The sequence below is a fragment of the Zalophus californianus genome, chromosome 13 (assembly GCF_009762305.2).
Source record: "Zalophus californianus isolate mZalCal1 chromosome 13, mZalCal1.pri.v2, whole genome shotgun sequence".
NCBI classification, from domain to species: Eukaryota; Metazoa; Chordata; class Mammalia; order Carnivora; family Otariidae; genus Zalophus; species Zalophus californianus.
The window spans coordinates 9,680,734-9,700,000 of NC_045607.1; the positions used below are offsets into that span (position 1 = coordinate 9,680,734).

The 19,267-nt window shown below is 38.6% G+C and overlaps 1 protein-coding gene across 7 annotated transcripts in view; it reads left to right on the forward strand.

Annotated features, from left to right (window-relative positions):
* The window catches only part of MAPKAP1 (MAPK associated protein 1), a 233,063-nt gene that overhangs the window by 33,925 nt on the left and 179,871 nt on the right, over positions 1 to 19,267 (forward strand). For all 7 annotated transcript variants that reach the window (XM_027616132.2, XM_027616126.2, XM_027616125.2 and 4 more), the window contains one exon: positions 9,262 to 9,410. Coding sequence is in view for 6 of the 7 variants with exons in the window: in XM_027616126.2 (XP_027471927.1) it covers positions 9,262 to 9,410 (149 nt within the window). In the remaining variant the exon portion in view is untranslated. The remainder of the gene's footprint in view (positions 1 to 9,261; positions 9,411 to 19,267) is intronic.

Consider the following 19,267-nt stretch of genomic DNA (forward strand, 5'->3'; position numbering starts at 1 on the left):
TAGGTAATCATTTATTCATTCTCATTCTTTTTCTGCTGTTTACATTTTGCTAAAAATCCTTTCATCTGTTTTTCTTATCTTTTATTTTATTCCCTACTAGAAAAGTCGTTATTATGAATGTGATGACCTCCCCTGCAATGTTTTTCTACATCCCGTCCATCTTTTAAGATACAACAGAAATGCAGTCTTTTCATAGAAAAGTTGGAAGGGATCTGAGAAGCTGTCTGGTCCATACCCTGAAGTTCTCTATGAACTTACTGGGCCTTATGCCCTGAGATCACATGATAAAGAGAATACCTTAGAGTAAGATCCTTGTAGTATTTTTGTAGCCAGAGCTGCATGGGTAAATGTGCAGGTGGTCATTGGAAGACAGCTTGTCAGGAGCAATGTCAAATCAAGCCCTGGTGCGCGCACGCGCGCACACACACACACACACACACACACACACACACACACGCATATAAACAAAATCTTAAAATATATTTTAAGTTTATTTTTTATTTATTTATTTTTAAGTAATCTCTACATCCAACATGGGGCTCGAACTCATGACCCCAAGATCAAGAGTTGCGTGCTCTTCTGACAAGCCAGCCCTGTGCCCCAAGCCTCGGTATTTTTAATTTTATTGTTTTGAGATGGTGTTGGTATATTTTTTACAAAATTTATTATTACTCTTATTCACTGAGTCATTTAACGAGAGTTTCTTCCATACCTTCTGTGTGCATAGTAATTCTGTGCTAGGTGCTTGGGGAATACGTGATCCCTACCCTCAAGAAGTTTGAAGTCTAGTGAGAAGGAGAAGCTATTTATACATGAAGTTAAATAGTAACTCACAAAGAGTGTAGTGTGTATATCAGTTATTTATGAATATTCCTGAAGTTTTCTTTATGTAACTTGTAGTATTGGTTAAAACAGCAGTTCCCAGAATCAGTGACTGTGTAAAAATCAGAAATGCATCCAAAAGTGCGTGTTATAATGGCTTCCATGTAAATCTGTAGCCCTACCTGTGGAATTCCTAATTCAAAAGATAGAGATCAGGGTCCGTAAATCTATATTTTTCAGAAGCTCCCTGGGTGATTCTTATGACTAACCAGTGCTAGGGATCACGGGCATATAAGTATGCCAGCCCCTAAGTTTACTTCCTGTTCATGCAAATCCAGCAACTTAGCTGTTAATATTTCTGTATTATATGTGAGAAAACTGGAACCCAGAGGCTAAGTAACTTTTTCAAGTTACTTACTTGAACAAATAGTAAGTGGCAAAGCCAGAATTCTTCTCCTGGCCGGTCCTACTCCAAAGACTGTAGTCTTTCTACTCTCTCCCATTCTCCCATACTGTTGGCAGAAAGGAGCTGCTTCTGGAGCTTTGGGTATTGAGGAGGCTTTGTGTTCCCTTGTTCCTTTCCTCTTCTGTGTCAGCGATGGCCAGGGTTCAGGAAGGTTGCCAAGGCCTCTCTATTAAAAGAAAATTTCTTTACAGGAAATCTGAAAGAAATATAAAAATGAAGATAAGCTACCAATATTCTCACTTTCAGAGGAACTGCTGTTGTTAACATTTTGATGTATTTTTTCTAGATTCTATTTATATAGGTATATATATTTTAAATATTCTAAACATACCTCTTATGATGTTTTTTGTATGTACAAATAGTACATAAATGCAATGTTTTGTTTTGTCTCCATATTGTTCCTGCACTTTTACATTTCTTATTAAGGTTATTTCCAGATGTTTTGTATTTTGTGCTATCCTTGTAATTAGCATCTTCTTCCTCATAACTTTCTTACTGCTCTTGTGAGGAAATCTATTGTCTTTATATATCTGTTTTGTATCCAGTCACTCACTGAATCCTTATTAGTTCTAATATGCATTCCCATCTTCCTAATGCTATCGTATATGCTTTCTCATAAGCCTGATGATAATTAAATTTCTAGGCTATTGTTTTTTCAGTTCTCTGTTCGTTGGGGATTTCCAACTGTTTATATTGGTTAGAACTTTTCAGCTGAAAATGACATAGAGCGAGTGAAGTTGAAGAGCAGCTTCAAGTTGAGCAACTCAAGAGGTTCAGCTGTGCCGTACGAATGGCTTGGAACCAGGAGAAAAGGCTCTCATTACCAGCCCCCGTCTCATTTCTGCTTCTTTGTGCCCATTTGCTCTCTCCTTCCTCCCTCTCTTCTGCCTCCCTATCCCCGCAGCTATTTTTTCTGCTTCTCTTCCGTAGTTAATCATTTAACAAGGTTTTATTTAGCTCCTAAAATATGCAAGGACAGCTAGGCCCTTGTAGGCCTAGCAGATACAGCAGTGAACGACAAAAGTCCCTGCCCTCATGGATCTTGTGGGGGAGATAGAGAGTAAACAAACCCAGTATTGTCACAATGGGATAAGTGGCAAAGCAAAAAATGTATTCAGGTAAGGGGGATAAGGAATGCTAGGTAGGGAATTTTGCTATTTTTTATATGGTGATCAGGGAAGGCCTTATTGGGAAGGTGATGCTTGAGCAGAGTTCTGAAGGAATGAGCCAGAGAGATACTGCAAAATGGGTGTCCTAAGATGAAGGAGAGTGAAGGTTCTGTGATGCAAGTTTTGCCTGATGTATCCAAAGAATAGCAAGGAAGGATGTTTATTGACTAGAGTAGAAAAGGAGAAGAGTGGGCTCAGAGAGGTGGTAAGAGAGCTGATCATGGAGGATCTTGTAAGGAACTTAATTTTTACTGGGTAAGGTGATTTGAACGGAGTAGGGATGTGATTGATAAGTTACTTACTCCCCCCCCAGGTTAAATTTAAATGAATTTTTTTAAAAGATTTTATTTATTCATTTGAGACACAGAGATAGAGAGCATGAGCAGGGAGAGAGAGGGAGAGGGAGAAGCAGGCTCCCCGCTGAGCCAGGAGCCCGATGTGGGGCTCAGTCCCAGGACCCTGGGATCATGACCTGAGCCGAAGGCAGACGCTCAACCATCTGAGCCACCCAGGCGCCCCCTCCCCCAGGTTAAATTTAAACAACTTCTTATTATGGAAAATTTCAAACATACAAAAATAAAGAGAATGGTATAATGAACTCCTGTATACTCATCACCCAGCTTCAGCAATTATCAACACATGGCCAGCCTTGTGTCTTTTCTCCGTTTACCTCCCCTCCCCGCCCAGATTTTTTTTTTTTAAGATTTTGTTTATTTGTTTAGTGAGCACTCAAGCTGGGTGGAGGGGCAGAGGAAGAGGGAGAGAGACAATCTTAAGTCGACTCCACGCTGAGCTCAGAGTCCGACTTGGGGCTCTATCCCAGGAATCTAAGATTACGACCTGAGCTGAAATCGAGAGTCTGATGCTTAACCGACTGAGCCACTCAGGCACACCCACCACTCCTCCACCAGATTAATTTTAAGCAAATCCCAGCCATAGTATAATTTCATACCTAAAATACTTGTGTATTTTTTAATGCATAAGAAAATTGCAATACTACTACTCTCCAAAAACTTAGCAGGAATTCTTTGATATTAACAAACACTTCCCTGATTGTCTCAAACATTTCTTTCTTTTTCTTTTGCCAGTGCGTTCAGGTCTAGATCTAAGGTCCACACATTTGGTTGACGTGTTCCATTTCCTTTTTAATCTATAGATTCTCCTTTACTTTTTTTCCTTGTAATTTATTTAAGGAACTGGGTCATTTGTCTTATTGAATTTCCTACATTCTAGATTTTGCTAATTGTATCTCTGTGGTCTCATTTAATATGTTCCTCTGTCCTCTTTATTTCCTGTAAACAGGGAATTGGATCTAAAACTTGCTAAGATTGAAGTTTGATTTTATGATAAGAATATTTTGTATGTGCTGATCTATACTTCATATTGCATCATATCAGGAAATATGGAATGACTTCTTTTCTTTTTTATGATGTTCAGATTGATGGTAGAATTAGGTATTGTTCACCCATTATTAAGTTACTCCCATCAGCTTTTTTTCTAATGGTTTTAGTGGTCATTGATAGGCTTTACCTAGATGAATTATTTCATTAGGAGTTGCAAAATAGTGATTCTATTTTTATTGGTCTTTGTATAAAGAACAACTTTTCCTAATCTATTATTTGGTTATTCTCAGATATAGTCCCTATAAGAAAGACAGGATAAATGCTTGATTCTTACATATTTCCTTCTCCAGATCTGGCCAGAATTAGCCATTTGTTTAGAGAGTCTTGATTCTTTTTTAGTGGTAAATGGCACTGAAAGACCAAAACTTGAACTCTAGAGGTGCTCAGTGGATTGGTTTTGTTCCTTGTAGGCCTTTCAGTGGGTAGAGCTCAGAAAAAGATAAATTTAAGAGGAAATACATTATGAGTTAATGCTGAAAATTCCTATTTGAATTTAGGATTATAGAGTGTTTACTTTGATTTTATGTTTATTTTGCTGAAAATCTTGGTTCCAGAATAGAAATATCACCATCATTACTAACAGTATGATTACTAAAAATAGTTTTAAGTTTTTTTTTTTTTTTTTACCCTTTTGCTATGTTCCATTAGGGAATGTGCAGTCAAATTGCTTTGTGATAAAGTTACTTAAAATAATTTCTCTCTTTGTAGTTAAAATGCCAACTCAGTATTACACTTAAGTTCGTTCATTTCATTTTGCTTTTATTTTTAGAGATTGCACTTCTAATTTTCTTTAATAACTATATAAAACATTTATGTGGTTCCAAAGTTGAATACATAAAACAAGGTAAAATCAGAGAAATCTGGTTTCAATTCCTGTCTCTTCTACTCTTTTTATAGTCTGTTTATTTTATTATATATATATATGCGTGTGTATATATATAAATATGTATTTTTTTTTGAGAGAGAGAAAGAAGGGGTGGGGGACATTACTCCAATAATGTACAGAGTGTTATTTCCCTATAGCCATAAACTTTTAGATTTTTGCCAATCTAATAGATATGTAATGGTATCTCAGCATAGTTTTAATTTGCATATCCCTTATTATAAATGTGGTTGAGCATCTTTCCATTTGTTAAGAGCCATTTGAATATCTTTTTCTGTGGACATTTCATATTTCTTTTCCATTTTTCCATAGAGTTGTTGTTCAGTGTCTTCTCTACTTTCAGAATCTTTATATAGTAGGAATATTAACCTTTCTTCTTTCCTAGTTTATCATTTTTCTTTTTACATGACTGATTTTTTCCTACACAAAAATGTTTTAATTTTATGTGGTCAGATTGATCAATTTTCTTCTTATTGTGATATTTATAACCTAACATTTTATTTTATTTATTTATTTTTTTAAAGATTTTATTTACCTATTTCACAGAGAGACACAGTGAGAGAGGGAACACAAGCAGAGGGAGTGGGAGAGGGAGAAGCAGGCTTCCCGCCGAGCAGGGAGCCCGATGCGGGGCTCGATCCCAGGACCCTGGCATCATGACCTGAGCCGAGGGCAGTTGCTTAATGACTGAGCCACCCAGGCGCCCTATAACCTAACATTTTAAAAGACTCCTGTTGGCTGCTCTGTTGGGAGGAGACTGGCGGGAGTAGGCCAAGGGGGCAAGGGCCAAAACAAGAAGATCAGTTTGAAGGTGGTGGTAATAATCCAGCATTGGTAGCTGTGAAAGTGGTTCTGGTTCTATTCTGAAATTTTTGTTGATGGACAGGATGTTGGATGTGAGAGAAAGAGAAGAGTAGAGATGACTCCTAAGTTTCTGGCCTAACATGATTCAGTTGCCATGAACTAAGAAGGAGAGGCCTGTGGGAGGGGCAGATTTGGGGGAAGATAGAGTTTGGTTATGGACATGTAAACTTTGAGATACCTATTGGACATCCAAGTGGAGACATCAAATAGAAAGTTGAATGTGTGAGTCTGTAATTTCAGGGAGTGTTTAGGTCTACAAATAATTATTTGGGAGCTATCAGCATGTAGAGGATATTTATTTAGGTTTTCCCTTTTTATTTATTTTTATTGAGGTATGCTTCTGTATTCTGAAATGTACAGATATTAAGTTCAATACTTGTGACAAACATATACACCTATGTAATCCCAATCAAGTATAGAGCGTTTGTGTACTCCAGAAAGTTCCCTTGTGCCTCTTTCTAGTCAGGCTACTGCCCAGAGGCAGCTGTTATTCTGATTGATATTACCACAACTTAGTTTCTCCTCAAGTTGATAATATTTAGGACAGAAGCCTGGATGAAATCACCAAGGGTGTGAATGGAGATAGAGAAAAGAAAAGGTCCAAATACTATGACTTGGGGAATGCCAAAGATTTGAGGGGAAAATGAGGAAATTGGCAAGGAAACTAAGGAGGAGTAACCTGAAAGATAGCATGAACACCAGATGGAATGGAATCCTGGAAACCAAGTGAAAAAGCTATTTCAGAAAGGAGTGAGGGCGCCTGGGTGGCTCAGTCGTTAAGCAGGCATTAAGCCTTCGGCTCAGGTCATGATCCCAGGGTCCTGGGATCGAGTCCCACGTCAGGCTCCCCACTCAGCGGGAAGTCTGCTTCTCCCTCTCCCTCTGCCTGCCACTCTGCCTACTTGTGCTCTCTCTATCTCTCTGTCAAAGAAATAAAATTTTAAAAAAAAGTGATCAACTGTTTCAAATGCTGTCACAAGCTCTTGAAAGATGAGGATTCAAAATTTACCAATAGATTTAGCAACAAGGGGATCATTGGTGACCTCAAAAACTGCTTTCGTGGAGTGGTGGGGCCTGAGGGCCTGATTGGAGTGGGTTTGAGGGAATGGGAGGAGAGGAACTGGACAGCAAGAACATAGACAGTCATTTTGAGTAGCAGAAAAGTGGTGTAGTAACTGGAAGGGAGTATCCGATCGAAAGAGGGTTTATTTTTATTTATTTATTTATTTATTTATTTATTTATTTATAAAGATTTATTTATTTGAGAGAGAGTGCCTACACGCAAGCAGGGGAGGGGCAAAGGGAGAGGGAGAGAATCCTCAAACAGACCCCTGCCAGCCACAGAGCCCAACGTGGGGCTCGATCCCAGGACCCTGAGATCATGACCTGAGCCCAAATTGAGTCAGATGCTCAACCGACTGAGCCACCCAGGCGCCCCCCCCCCCCCGTTTTTTTTGTTTTTTGTTTTTTAATGAGCAGTATTTCAGTATCTTTGTGTGCTCATGCAACTAATCCAGTAAGAGGGAAAGCTGAAAATGGGAGAGAATTGCTTGAGTGATGCCCTTGAGTCATCAAGAAGTCAGCCCCTGGGGGCACCTGGTGGCTCAGTCCTTAAGTGTCTGCCTTCGGCTCAGGTCATGATCCCAGCGTCCTGGGATCGAGCCCCACATCGGGCTCCCCGCTCAGCGGGAAGCCAGTTTCTCCCTCTCCCACTCCCCCTGCTTGTGTTGCTGTTCTCTTTATCTCTCTCTCTCTCAAATAAATAAATAAAATCTTAAAAAAAAAAAAAAAAAGCCCCTGAATGCACAAAGGAGGTGCTGGTCTGAGGTAGGGGCCTAGGCAGTTCATCCTTGGTAGTAGGAAGGAAGGCGGGTAGAGGTGTAGGTGAGAACATGCAAAAGGTCTCTTTTGGTTGTTTCTACTTTTCTGTGACACAGGAGGAAGGAAGAAAGGGAGGGAGGGGAAAGGAGGGAAATGGAGGGGAGGGGACAGAGGAAAGAAATGTCAGAGGTTGAGGAAAGAGGTCTAAGTTTGAATTAGTGTGAGAATGGAATTGTTAATATATCATCACTTCACCCCCAACCTTACTGATAACAGTTGTGTAACTTTGATAAGTTACTTATGTTTGCTACACCTCAGTTTGTTCATGGAGTAGTAGTAACCCATCTCTTAAGACTATTGTGAGGACAAGTCAAGGAAACACCTCGCATTGTTCCTGACCCATAGTAGGTATTTAATAAAAGGTTATTCCTTTCCAAACTGTAGCAATAAAACTGTTAATAGATTATGTGCAGAATAATACTTGTAATCTAAAATACCATGTAATCTAAAACTTTTTCAAATGTGCATTTAACATCTGTTGAACTTACATATTCAGATTCTGGAATTGGATAGTCAGGTGCCACATTTTAAAAAAGAATTAGATCCTTTTCTCCTGGTTTGCCACTTACATTTATAGGGACTCATTGGATAAATTTGTCCCACTAGTTTGTTGAAAAGATAGTTTTAGTTACATTTTTTTAAAAGTTCTAAGTCACTATTTCAGAGTTCTGTTTGATCTCTAAGTTCACTTTGGCTGTGCTCAAAAATGGAATGGGGTTGAACCTATTCGTTGCAGATTTTAAGATCTAGGATTGATTGATTTTAAAATTTAAGTATGGAAATTTTCTAGTATTTACAAAAATGAAAAGTGTAATAAATCTCCATGTACTTATCTAGCTACCACCTTAAATGATATTCAGATTAATATGGACACTTAAATGATCTTTGAGAAGATATGGAACTAACTTGTCTTGATTCACTAATGAGTAAGAGCTAAAGATTCTGATTTAATAATAATTTAATTTGAATTCCTTCAATCATTATTTTATTCATCGATTCATGCAACAAAATTTATTGAGGGTCAGCTTTGTTCATTAGTGCCTAATGGCTAAGAGCTTTGCCTGATTGCAAATATCAGCTCTGCTACTTACGAGCTGTGTTGCCTAAGGCTGATCAGAGTATTCTAAGCTTCAGTTTCCACATTGGCAAAATTAAGATAATGCTAGTATCTACCTCATAGGCTTGTTAGGAGGAGTAATTGAGATACATCAGCTTGCTCAGTAAGTGTTAGCTGCTCTTATTATAAGTATCATATCTCCTTTTCCTCCTCATCATTGTCTTCCAGAGTTGGTGCTAGGTGTCATTGGAGAGTATGAGAGGATTAAGACATAGACCTTCACCTTGAACTAAAATTCCAAAATCCCATAGTATTAGAGCCAGGGGAGATTTTTAAGATTATCTAGTTCGGCAAGCCCAGAGAGCTTTAGTGAATTGTCCAGTATCACAACATCTCTTAGTGGCAGAGCCAGGCCAAAGCCCAGGTCCTTTAGCTGTGAATGCTCTTGTTACAGAACGGCTGCTCTGTTGGTTTGACTCTGCCCCACTCCTTAAACCCCAGTCCTTCTAAACTGACAGTCCTGACCTGTTTTTCAGGACTCTCTGCCTTTTCAGTGTGCAAAATCAAAGTATATGTAAGGCTTTTTTGCACATATCAGACTTGAATATGCCCTGGACACTCTCCGTAAGGTTCCAAGGAAGACTTGCTAGGGAAGGTAGACAGGCGGTCTCTCTGTGTAATTACAAAGATGTTTTTATCTTCCTCTTGTATCACAGCCCAGGAGTTAAAGTCACTGTTTGAAAAAAAGTCCCTGAAAGAGAAACCTCCAAGTTCTGGAAGGCAGTCAATATTATCTGTACGACTAGAGCAGTGCCCTCTGCAGCTGAATAACCCGTTTAACGAGTATTCCAAGTTTGATGGCAAGGTAAGTAAAAATAAAATTAAATTAATAAATAATTTAATAAATTAATAAATAATTTAATAAATAAATAATTTAATAAAATTAAAATAAAAATTGTCTTTTTAAATAAAACCTCAGTTGAGTGGAATTGTTTTTGTTAGGGTTATTATATTAGATTTAAGATTTCAAAAACAACTCAAAGTAATTATAGAATGTCGTTCACGTGTCTATGACCGAGGATGTAAGAAGGTCTGAATTTGGGCTTAACACTGTTTCCACAGCAGTATGTTTGGGGGATTAAAACAAAAACAGTCTTGAGATATTTGGACGTGTATTTTTTCCCCCTGTTTCATCTTCCAAGTATACTTGAGGATTTGGGTTGGTTGGGTTGTGGTTAATCAAGGCCTGATTGTGTTGGGAAAGCTTTGAAAGTGGTTCCAGGGAGGCAGTTTGCCTTGTTTTGGTCTGGTTCTTTATTATAACTGTAGAAATTGTTGAGGTTAGAGCTTCATTTCAGAATTCTAGGCCGTTGTTTTTATGTCAGTATTTCATTGTAGGGAATCTTGTTTGACACTCGTTATGCAGGATGACTTAATTTTTTTGTTTGTTCTAATAATTTGCAGTTTAAAAATTAAAACGTGTCTATTTTCCTTTTAGAAAAATGGCCACTATTCTAGACGGAGTCTAGTTGCACTTGCAGCACCCTCTCTCCCGACATTCCCTGCCTTCTGTGTCTCTGCGTGGAGCTGAGCTGGGCTTCTTTCAGGAGACAGTAGCAGTTGATTTTTATATTTATTGCCATTATATCTGCTGTCTGGCAGTGGCTTGGGGGTGCTGAGTGATAGCTTGTTGCCTGGAGGGGTTGCGTACAATTTGTCTTATTTTAACACCACTGCAATTAATAAGCATACAGGCTCTTTGCTTATGTTTGCATTTTTTTATATTCAACTTCTGATTATGTGCTGGTTCTGTCAGTTGTCATCTTTGAGCAAGGAGATGTTTTCTCTTCGAAACACTTTTACCTCATGAGGTTCAGCATGTTTCCATATGTTTAAGGAAGCTTATATGGCCATGGGCAAGTGAGATTATTGATGTTGATGGGAAAGGAAAGCCAAGAACTAGAAACAAAATGTGTAAGTTACATAAAGATACTAATATGCTCAGGAGTTGCCCCCCCAAAAATCTGAAAGGACTTTTAGTAAATGAGAGATTGTATTGTAAAGCTTCTCTTTAGCCTGCCCCTACCAGGACTCCTGTTTCTTCTTGTGGAATGTAGCAAAGAGAAGGAAGGGCCCCCTAGGGGACAATAATGTCAGGTCTCTGGAAAATGGAGAGTTGGACTGTAGGATTTGTTTTTTAAATACTACAGTTGATTCATTTAGATATGTTTGTGAGCATTATTATTGGAATTAGGTTACATGGCTGGAATTTATTTGCTTCCGTTGTCTGATACCATCTCATTGTTTGAGGACGTAATTGCTGGAATAATTACTATGTAAAAATACTTTGATGCCAACAAAATAGCACAGGTCTTTTAAAATATTATGTCCTAGAATTCTTATTATACCATTAGATTTTATTTTATAAATTGCTTAGCTTTGGATTTGACAGAAAGTTATAAAGTGTCCTTGGTATGTATCTAACTTTTGAAGTGCCAAGGAGAAGTTAAAAAAAAAAATGTGAAGAAGCCATTTCCTAGGTCACAAAGGAATTATTTTTACTAGATGTGTTTATACTTAAGGCTCTCCATGCTTTTGTGATATCAAATCTATTTGTAATCAGCAAAGGATATGTGCATGGAGCAGTCACCATTACACTTGGATTAAGAAAGATTTATATATCGATAAGTCTATCCCATGATGCGATGCTGTTTTATTATTATCCTCCATATTACAAATGCTAAAATACAATTAAACTCTTGTTCTCATCTATTATTTAATATTGATGCGTTTGGCAGATATGTAATGAAAGTGGCTAATATTTGAAGGATATTGTACTGTACATATTAAATTAGTCTTTATCTTTGTGAAATGCATCAATATGATATTCAATGACATCTCAATGATTAGTAGAGAATTATACTTGAGTCAAGCCTTTTTGTAACCTAGAAATTAAAATGACTATTCAAATAACACCTCAAAATGATCAAATTAGCATTTTGTGATTGCATAATAATGGGATTGTAGTAGTTATAACAGCACCGTGGCTGCCTCTAGAGTTAAGATCATGTCAACCCCTTGATAATAAAGCCTTTTCTGTGAGAGTCGACTTTAATAATTTCCAGATTGATTCTTCCCTTAAATCATTTGACGTTCAGCACTAAATTTTTGTTACTGTTGTAACTTAAAATTATTTTATTTTTATTCAGCTCATATTTAAGAAGTGAAATGAGCGACCTATTTTAATGATTCACCATCTTGTCATTGAACTCCATGCTTTTTGCCTCAAGTGTAAGGGTTTTTCATGACTTTGATAGTCCCTTTTTTTTTTCCTGCAAAGATTTGTTAAAGCCACTAAAATATGTATAGAGTTTTCCCGTACAAATATTCACAATGCTTTTCTTGGGAATAACGCTTGCCTTATTTACATAATTAACTGAGTTGCTTAGGTCTCTTGGGCAAATGATACATAATTGGAGAGAGAAGGGGACAGGGAAGAGTTTGGGGTCTAATTAAATATGCTAAAAAACTACTTAATTATGTATTTCCTCAAGAGACTGACTGCTGTGAAATCCTCAAGATTAAACGTTAGATTTGAAAAAAGGTTTTTGTTTTTGGTATAGCTTTACAATTACATTGTAGGTAAGCCAGCATATCTAGTGTCTTTAATGGTTTGTGCAAACTGGATTGTTGTTGGTTTTAGTGATTCTAAGGGTAAGCATCTTTTAGCTATTGTGCTAAATTAAAGCGAATACTTTCAAATAATTTGTGGTTCCTGTAGCAGGTTAATAATTTCATTTTTAAAAATAATGGTTGATTAATAATTTCTTAGAGGCATACATTTGAGAGTGCTTAGGCATGTGCTTTGTTGTAATTTCAACAATTTTTTGGATTTGGTTTATTATTATGTTTATATTTTCTCTTTGGTAAATTGGCGATGCTATCTGTGACCTGTTTTAGATTCATTGATTATTAGTAACTCTCTTTACTGATCATTTGAAAAAAGTCCCAAATAGATTGCAAGTGGTTTTAGGGAACGTTTGGTCGCACAAGGCAAAACCAGGCTCAGCCATCTGCCTGCATTTTTTGGGCGTGTTGAAAACAGGACCTCAAATAGCCTAATTAACAAAATCTCTGTTCTAGAGATTGAGATAATCAGAAAACTTGTGACAGTCCTTCTGATTTCACTGTATATGGGAATTGCTGGGTGTGACAAGGAGTTGCTTTGAGGTGATGAGGGAGTGGGCTCTACTGGTAAGTGAACACTCATTCAGCACTTAAATATAAGTATCCCCGAATGTGTGGATTTCTGCCCAGTCTTTCTACCTGTTTCAAGTGAGGTCATGTTTTTGCAAGTATCTAACCCTTTCCATTCCATGCCTTATCACTTAAAACTTGAGAAACTTGCTAGTACATCACCACTCTTCTGGTTAAACTGAGTTTGCAAATATTATCATCGTTAGTAGACCGTTCGAATTTTTTCTTTATTTATTTCAAAAAAGATTTTATTTATTTACTTGAGAGAGAGAGCAGGTGAGAGAGAGAGCACCAGTGTAGGAGCAGAGGGAGAAGCAGACTCCCTGCTGAGCAGGGAGCCCAACTCGGGGCTCAATCCCAGGACCCTGGGATCATGACCTGAGCCGAAGGCAGACACTTAACCAACTGGGACACCCAGGCGCCCCTTATTTTATTTTTTTAAGTAGGCTCCACACCCAGCTTAGAGCCTGGTGCAGGGCTTGAACTCACAACCCTGAGATCAAGACCTGAGCTGAGATCAAGAGTCAGCAGCCTAACTGACTGAGCCATCCAGGCACCCCCATTAGAATTTTAAATACCCATTTCCTGTCAGTAGAGTTACTAACAAAGAAATGATATTGATTATCCATTGTGACATCTTGGTCAGGTTTTCCATCTCCAAACCTCAGTTTCTTTACCTATTAAAGAAATGAGAGTTCCCTTCTCACAAGGCTGATGAGACCATCAAATAGGATAATAGTAGGATAGAGCACCTAGCACAATGAGAAGCAGTGTAATTTACTTTGTGACCTATTTTGTATTAAGACCTGAGTTTGAATCCTGGCTCTACCACTTAACAGTGTGACCTCAGGCTAGTTACTTACCCTCATGAAGCTCCAGTCCTCATATGTGGGTTGAGATGATGATAATATATCTTTCTCATGAGGATTAATTGATTTAAGGTCTGTTTACCAAGACATGTAGCACATCATAGGAAGCACTCAACAAATATCCCACTTCTGCCCCTCTCTGTAAAGGATGGGGACCAGTGACGTCCCTTCTATGTTCTTCATTAGATTATTGAGTGAGAGGAAATGTGTTCTTGAAACAACAAGTTTAGAATAGCATCGTTAAACAAGATGTGCAGCAGACTGGGTGAAGGTCTCTGAAGTCCAGCGAGTTCAGTGAGGTTTTGGCCTTTAACTTTAAATAGGAAGATTGAGTCAAGTAATTACTCCTTTTTTTTTTTTTTAAACATCATAGGAGAAGGTAGTTCAGTATTAGTTATTGTTTGGCAGTTTACTAAAATGTTAAATATTTATTTGACTCAGCTAAATTCTACTCTAAATATAAGGAGAATGTTTGCCTTAACAAGTGCTTAAAAAAGCAGAACCTGTTCTTGTTCATATAGACAACTGTGACTTTGATTGTGTTAACTTATTAGAAAGTAACCATTTCTCTGTTAGAAACTGTTTTAACCGAAGCTGCAGAGAGCATGGGGGAAGGGATAATTCATGAGTGCTAATTGCTTGGCTGTTAATTTTCATAAGTGTTGATAGAAGCAGTTCCTTAAATTAAACTTTGTTTAAAATGTATCAGGGGAAATATTCCACAATGTCGAGCCTGAAGTGAAAATTAATATGAATGCTGTGGCAATTAACACATACTGGTTAATAGCTTTTAGCAGCATTTTGGGATGATAGTCCTTAAATACATTTTTGCATGCTGCTCTTGTTTCAGCATTGTTCCAGTCTATGTCTGGATAATTATGAACAAATGTTTTCTACAATCATTGGCATTAAATAGCTCTCTTCAAAGAAAAGTCACTTAAAACTTCACAGAAAGACATTGAAGCCTCTGAGAAATGTGGCAAACTCAGTAAAGGTCAGCGAATTGAAATTGTGTTTAAAAAAATTGCCTCAAGAGGAAAATGCTCCTCATTTGAACTTGGAATATTTGCTATTATAATGGGAATGGTCCGCTCTAATATGTTAAGTGACTTTAGTTCAGGGTCTCTTTCCAAAAAATTATAATCTGGACTTTATTGCTGGTTATGTTTCTAGACAGCAGCTTTTGCTTAGGGCTGCCTGAGCTGAGGTGTGGTCTTGAGCCTAAGAGCCTTCTGGCTTTTGAGTTTCTTTCTTTCTTTTCCACCCCTTAAGTTGACCAGCCCCCACCCTTCAATAAAATTGCTCCGAGGTTCACTTGTTTAGTGCCCATCCAGAGACAATCTAAAAGTGTTTTGAATTAGGGCATTTTGAATTAGGTTCTATATATGTCCTGCTCTTCCATTTGCTTCTTTTTACATACCTTTTTTTTTTTTTAAGATTTTGTTTATTTATCTGAGAGAGAGCAAGAGAGCATAAGGGGGAGCAGCAGGCTCCCTGCTAGAGGGGAGCCCAACGCGGGGCTTGATCCCAGGACACTGGGATCTTGACCTGAGCCAAAGGCAGACACTTAACCCACTGAGCTACCCAGGCTCCCCTTTACGTACCTTTTTTAAAAAAGGAGAGTAAGTCCCAACATCATTTTAGCAGTTATTCCCTCGGCATCTTATCTGTGACTGTATTTTGTTAGTCTTCTTTTTCACATACCAGTTTTTATTAGTCTGTTCTATTTCTTTTTTTTTAAGATTTTATTTATTTATTTATTTATTTATTTTTATTTATTTGAGAGAGAGAGAGAGAGAAAAGGGAGAGCGAGCACGAGCAGCGGGGAGAGGGAGAAGCATACTCCCTGCTGAGCAGGGAGTCTCATGTGGGACTCAATCCCAGGACCCTGGGATCATGACCCGAGCTGAATGCAGATGCTCAACCCACTAAGCATTCCCAGGTGCCCAGTCTGTTCTATTTCTAAGGGAAGATATTAGATATTTGCTATCTCTTTACTATGGTATACTAATAGAAGTACCAAATTCATTATTTTAAAAACATCTTTTAATGAGATTATTTTCCCCTTACCATTGTATTCGTGTATTTCTCTTCTTGCTTGACATTGTACTGAAAATCCCAAGGAGAGATTTGGGGATTTCTTTCTGGGTGGTATTCAAAATGAATTAAACAGGAATCTTGCAATGGAAGACAGTGTTTTCAGCATTTGACTCCGCAGTTAAATTCTGAAGACTGAGTTCTTAAAACTAGCTTACTCCATTTGAGCTCCTTCTGTCCAGACCTTGTTTCTGCCAGTCTGTAGGGGCTTCCTCTGATTTGGAACAATCTTCTAGAAATTCCTGTCAGAGGTAGAATTGATCATTAGTTTTAGAGGCTTTTCAAAGGAAGGCAGAATTTTGCAGTAGGAAGAACATATTTGTCGGGCTTGAATTAGAATTCCAACTTTGCCGTTTACTTGCTGGGTGATATCAGGCAAATCACTTTACCTTTTTTTTAAGATTTATTTATTTATGAGAGAGAGAGCACAAGCAAGAGGGGCAGAGGGAGAGAGAATCCCAAGCTGACTCCACACTGAGCACGGAGCCCGACATGGGACTCAATCCAAAGACCCTGAGATCATAACCTGAGCCAAAACCAAGAGTTCGTTGCCCAACTGACTGTGCCACCCAGGCGCCCCTCACTTTACCTCTTTGAGCCTGTTTTCGTATGTATAAAATTAAGTTAATGTTATCTTTAAATGTTGTCACTAGGATTTCATGAAAATGGGAAATGCATACATAACAAAGTGCCTGGTGCATGGTCAGTGCTGAGAGGTTTATTAGTTTCCTTTCATTTTACCACAGTTCCATTCATTTGCTTCATATTTAGTGAGGGCCTACTATGTACCAGACACTGTTAAGTAGAATCTGGATTCAGTGGTGAGCAAAAACATAACCTGGTTTCTGACCTCATGGAACTTTTTCTCTTGGCTGGAAGATGTTATGTAAACAGTCACCCAACTGAATGCAAAATTGCCATCATAGTATAATCACAACTAATTAATTACTAAGTACCAGGGAGAGATAGTTGGGGCCTTCAGAGTGTTATCATAGGGGCATCTGACCTACTCTAAGGGGTCAGGGATGGTATCCCTGTGAAGGTGACTCTTGATTTGAGAGCTGAAGGATGAGTAAGAGCTAAGTAGGTGAAGGGGGAGGAGAAAGGATGAACAGAGGGCCTGAGGCAAGGGGTAGCTTGGCAGTTTTGAGGAACCGGAAGAAGGGTGTGTCATTGGGGACCCAACGGTGAGGTACAGTATGGTACAAGGAAAAGCTGCAGGGGCAGGCCATGTAGGTCTGGTGGAATTGTCCTCTTTAAGAATATTGGCAAGCCTTTAACAAGTTTAAATGAGGAGGTAAGGTAATCAAATTTGTGTTTTGAAAAGATCTGAAGGGAATACACCTGAGAAGGGTTTATGAGGCCAGAGAGACCAATCAAGAAACTTCTTGCAGTGGTCCAGTTGGGAGAGATGGTAACGGGCTTACTTACTGGTGATGTAGAAGGAATGGATGAATTCAAGAGGTATTTAGTAAGTAAAAGTGGTAGGACTTGATGATGGATTGCATGTTAAGGAATAGGGAGAGAGGGGTTTCAAGGACGATATCCTGATCTGATTCTGGCTTGTAGAACTGAATGGATGATGATTTCATTCGTGAATTAGGAAGCACAGAGGGGCGCCTCAGTAGTTCAGTTGGTTAAATGTCCGACTCTTGATCTCAACTCAGGTCTCAATCTCAGGGTCGTGAGTTGCAACCCTGTGTTGGGCTCCATAACTGGGTATGGAGCCTACTTAAAAAAAAAAAAAAAAAAAAAAAGGAGGCACTGAAAGCGGGCCAAGGATGAGGCAAGGTGTTACCTTCGTGAGCTAGTTTGGGCCTGGTGACTGCAGATCACAGCTTCTTACCATGTCCTTGAAGACACGACACAGTTTTGGTGGGGTGGGGGGTGTGCTGCATACCCTGCTTGTTTGGCTTGTATTTGGGGCATCTGAAGCTGGGGTCTCTGAGGCGAGAGTGGGCTGGGAGCCAGGAGCCTCTTCTTTGTTCCCACTTCACAGACAGCTTTGGAACTCTGGCTAAGGAATTGCCCTGGAAGTTGGTCACCTCTTCTCTGAAATGGGTTGTACTCTGAGATGCCCAACCCAGCTCACCAGGCTTTTAAGAGGAGAAAATGAGAGAGTGATTTTAGATGAGGCAGATGTCAGATGTCATTTAAGAAAATATATTGATTGTAATTCTTGGAGGTTAGAGGACTAAGAGGTAAAACATGGACATATTTTTATTATAACAGGATTACTGTTGTAGTACTATCTTCTTCCTAATTAATTACCAGATTAGTAGATGAAATCTGGCTGGAATGTATATCAAGCACTGAGGTTCCAGGAAAAGCCTAGGAGACAGTCCTTGTAGGTGTGGCATGTTGCAATGCTCGGCATGGTGGGATTTTATACTGAGTGTCCTCATATGGGGCACCTTGCTCCATATAATTTGCAGTAAAGAGATTTCCTTGTCCCTCAAAGTACTAGGCCCTGATTTCACTGTCTTGAAGAGAACTATGCAGAGAAATCAAATGACAGCCTAGGATCACTCAGCTGGGCATAGAATCTAAGTGTTCTTATTCTCAGAGATTTTTATTTTCATTCTTAATGACATTCCTATTTACATAATGGAAACTCGAGTTCTAGAAAACCACATGGTAGAAAGAACACGGGTGTGGAATCAAAAGATGTGGGCTTTAGCCCTAGTCATGCCATGGGGCCTGGGACAAGTCACCTCCCATCTCTAAGCCTCAGTTTCTGCCTGTTGAGAATGAGGAACTTAAGTTGGATGACCTCTTGGATTCCTTTTGGCTTTAAGGTTCCGTCGTTTTGTGATTGGGGAGGTGATTGTCATCAGTGACATGTAAGTTATACATGGGGAAAACCTGAACTCATGAAGTTTTGATCTTTTACCTGTATGTTGGTACTTTCCTCTTATAATTGGTTATAACAAAGCTGTGATGTAGTGAGTGTTACCTCCGTTTTACAGCTGAGGACACCGAGGCTCAGAAAGAGAAAGTGATGTGCTCATGGATACCCCACTAGTATGTGGCAGAGTGGGAGTTCAACTCCCTTTTCCTTATTCCAGTACCACAGCTGTTTTTCCTACACTCTTTTACGCTTTTATGGAGGAAACAAAAAACACTGTTAATAATAGAAAAAAATTTAAATTTAAAAGCAAAATGATTTTCCCTTTACCAGTGCACTTGAAATCTGACAGACTGTTTTGGATCTTATTGTCAGTTGTGTCTGTTGGGTAAGTTACTGCATCTTGTAAGCCTCAATTTTCTTACATGTAAAAAAAGAAATGAGATACTGGGGCTGGGGAACGATGCAGTGCTTTATATGTAGAATGTAGTGTATGTCCCACAAATGCTTTTTTATTTCCACTGCCCTTCCTGGTGTGCAGAGTGGATTCATTTGTCTATCCAGCCAAGAAATTATTTACTAAGCATCTGTACTCTACTGGTTCATGTCAAATGTTTATTACATACAGACTCTGTGCTATGCACTGATAAA